Below are 3,704 nucleotides of genomic sequence, written 5' to 3'. Positions count from 1 at the left end.
ATTCTAAGGTGTGTGGAATCGCCACCTCTGGTATGGGAAGTGATCATACTTGCATGTTTTCCTTACCTCATTATCTTCCTTATTACATGCACAAGTAGCAATCCCATTCTCACTTACTCACCATTACTCTCATCTTGTTTTGCGACCACCCCATCCCACACTTGTGCGTGGATCTTAATTTTTTTTTCCATGTAATGTTTGATTATGTATATGTATACATCCTAGCTACATATCTTGCTAGGTAGTGCCCCTATTATGTACCTCCCATGATGAGGCCATCGTGCATAGTCTTGGTGTAGAGGCCACCGAGTCTGTTTTGCACTTCTGTCTCTCACCAGCATCTGCAGTTGGAGAGCCATACACATATAGAGACTATTGAGGTATACTTTTAAAGCTGTTTAAATTCGTACTAACTTGTCTTTTTGTGTTGCACTAGACTCGTCTGGTGTTAGTAGTTTTTCTCTCACCACAGAGTTGGCTTGAAGGTTATAGGCCACTTCGTGGTGTGTAGCCATCCGTTTCACTCCAGAAGTGAGTAGAATCTAATCTATTTTCTCGTGCTATGCAGCCACTTGCCTCACTACAGGAAAGGGTTTTAGGACAAACTTAGACTGTCACTTGTGTGGTGCAGTAGTATACCTCTCACCATAGAGATGAGTTAGAATTTAATGGCCAACTCGTGGAGTGCATTAGGCATGATGCTACACCTCTCACTTCAGAGTGACCTATAGGTTTCTCATCTTTAGATCAGCTCAAATCATAGTTTGTACCACATAGAAATGCAAGAATTTTTCTCGTTAAACAGAGAGTGGAGAGATGCATAATTAATGCCTTCTTTTATCTGTGTGTGATACACTGTTTACTCTTGTGCTTCAAACTCCAAATACATGTCATTGTTCATCACTAGATGACTTGGAGTTGTCTTGGATGTAGATACAGATGATATTTGGCATGCATCTGATATTTGGCATGCATCTAAGATTGTTAAGTTTTTCTCTGATGTTTGTGTTGTGACTTCCACACACATCGTCAGAGATTAGATTAACTCACGTAATCATTCTTACTATATAGAAATATGACGATTACGTTCGTCTACCTAAGAGTGGAGAGATGCATACCTATGCCCTCCTCATCTTAATTAGCATGACACACCTTTCCCTTGTACTTTTTGATCCGTAGATATGCCACTCATCACTAGATGACTTGGTGTTGTCTTGGATGTAAATATGTACAATGTTTGACCACAATCTAAGATTGTTATACTCTTTCCTGGTGGTTGTGTTATGTGTTCCACGCACTTCATCAGGGATGAGATTGATTAAACGATCAATCAACATCACAACAACGTCCAGGACTTGTGCTGAGCGTACCTCACACAAGGTTGGTTGTTCACATGTACGCTCTGATCGTTTACATGTACTATGTAATTCACATAACAAGATCCAATTCTTGTGATGAGTGTCCCTCACACTCCTGGAATGTTCACCTCTCATCTCTGATCTCTTTGTGTGTTATCCTCTCTCTATTGTACAATGTATAGATTGCAATCATAATATGTTGCTGCTTCCTATAAATTATGTCAATTGTTTATGGTTTAGGGTCATGACACAATTTTGATAGTTTACCCTCTCCTCTGACAACATCTATGTTTTAAAAATATATCTTGTTGATATGGTGCACACCAAGCTGGCAAACATCAACAAAGATTCTCCTTCAAAGTGATAGTAAGTTGGGATGGAGGAAAAGGATACAACACCCTGCACACATTACACTGCCTCTCTAAAGCCCAAGGTAATAGTCCTCACCCCTACCCACATAGAATCACATACACGCACACCATCTGCCAACCTTCGCACCATGGACTCGCCTACAAGCAATCACGAGTACCCATAGTCACACATGAGCACTTCAACAATAAACCCACCAACAAACCATCATATCCCGACACCACTTTCCTAATTTGTAAATGCATTCACACAGGGAGGCGACACACGCCTAGACCACCCACAAAAATAGCTCACTCAATCATTCCCTCCCTCTCTCTACACACACACACAACCTGTCCGGAGCCAGCGCTACCACGGACTCATTGCACGAGACTAGAGAGAAACGACAATTGAATTCAAAACACTCAAACACATTATGCATCACATCAAAAACATCGAAAACAATGATGGTATCACTTAGTGACCACTCCCATGCAGTGTGATTGCCCTCGCCCGTTACGACCTCGCGGCCTATGCTGAGCTTTCTCTCATTCTTTGACTACGGCACCTCGAGGCCCAGCTCCTCATTGAATGCTTTGGTCGCTTCTCAAACTGCAGCCCTTGTGGCCTTCTCTGCTCACAATATTGCATTTGCGCCCTTTTCGTCCTTGCTTTTTGCCTCTAACTCCCTTGAGATGTAACCCTTGAAGCCTGTGACCCTTCTCTCTCTTCTTTGCATCACCATACTGTCTTGTTCACGGCCTTGACTGCTCCTCCAAACTGTCTCCCTTGTCACCTTCTCACTTCCTACCCATAGCAATCCCTCAACTCTGCAGTGTTTCCCCCTTGGTACACAATCAGTCCCCTTTTGCATGCAATTGGCCCATGCGGCCTCCTCAGATTCTCTGTGGCGCGGACCTGCAACTCGTGGGTCCCCTTTTCTTGCTTGGTATGGCCACCCTCATGCGGCCCCTTCTCTGCAGCAGCGCCACCCCCTCGGCCTGTCTCAGCGCCTGCTCTCCTGTATATCGGGCTGCCACCCCTGATGGGCCCCCCAAGTGGTCGCTTCACCTCCCTGCAATCCTCCTCCCTATGTCTTGCAGCACACGCCGTCTCTATGGCCGCTCTCTCAGGCCTCTTACTGGCTATGGTCGGCCCAGCTATGCATATCCACCACCTGGCCATGTTTCCCTTCTTGGCGTGCCCTCTGGCGGACACCAGCTCATGATTCTCCTCCCCCTTGCAGTAGGCGGCCCTAAGCCCCTGTACACCCCGTGGTGCCCTTCTTTCCCATGCAAGCCCTCGTTGCACTGCCACCACCTCAAGTGATGGCACCCTCTTCTTGCAGTCGACTGCAGCTCGCCCTTGATTTTTTTTTTAGCATGGCAAGCTTTTCAAAAAACTTACCTTGCGACTTGGGCCGCCTTCCCAAGCCTTAGCTTGGATGTGATCTTGTTGAGCTTTGCCTTCGACCTTTGAGCCACTCTCTCCTTTGCGATCCAACCGAGGGATAGATAAAACACCTTCCCTTCAGCACATGTCAAGCTTTAAATTAGCCCACCTTGACACCCAATTTGGCGTACACACAAGTATCCTTTCTAAGGCTAGGGGGCCCCAAAAAAACATTGTAGACCTTCAAAATGCCGTGTCCCACATACTCGCCCAATGGTACCCTGTCAGAATTGGCATTTAGCACATGAACAAGCATTCTTCTACCTCATTGCCTGCTGACACGATCATGGGTCGACACAAACCGAGTGCACCAACGTCACTTTCATCACATGCTAGAGCCTGAGCTTTGTCATTGCCTAAACCCCTCGGCTCTGGAGCATTATTACCAGTTTTCATAGAGGCCTTAGCAAACTTTGTATTTGAGCAGCTCCAACTCGTATTTATGCCCGCTCCTTTTGACATATCTCTAATGACATTAGGTTTATTATTGAACATGGTCCAGAAGTCTATGGGATAAATCGCAAAGATTTTTCAGGATGTAAAAAA

At 45.4% G+C, this 3,704-nt stretch overlaps 1 protein-coding gene across 1 annotated transcript; it reads right to left on the bottom strand.

Moving 5' to 3' along the window:
- Positions 1 to 1,615: 1,615 nt before the first annotated feature.
- On the bottom strand, positions 1,616 to 2,963 carry LOC147421793 (uncharacterized). Its single transcript, XM_086503236.1, has one exon. The coding sequence runs from the start codon at positions 2,889 to 2,891 to the stop codon at positions 2,514 to 2,516; it is 378 nt and encodes a 125-aa protein (XP_086359362.1). The 5' UTR covers positions 2,892 to 2,963; the 3' UTR covers positions 1,616 to 2,513.
- Positions 2,964 to 3,704: the final 741 nt, after the last annotated feature.

Source organism: Adiantum capillus-veneris, chromosome 27 (genome assembly GCF_014529385.1).
Source record: "Adiantum capillus-veneris isolate H3 chromosome 27, ASM1452938v2, whole genome shotgun sequence".
Taxonomy (NCBI): domain Eukaryota; kingdom Viridiplantae; phylum Streptophyta; class Polypodiopsida; order Polypodiales; family Pteridaceae; genus Adiantum; species Adiantum capillus-veneris.
This window is presented reverse-complemented; position numbering and strand designations above follow the sequence as displayed.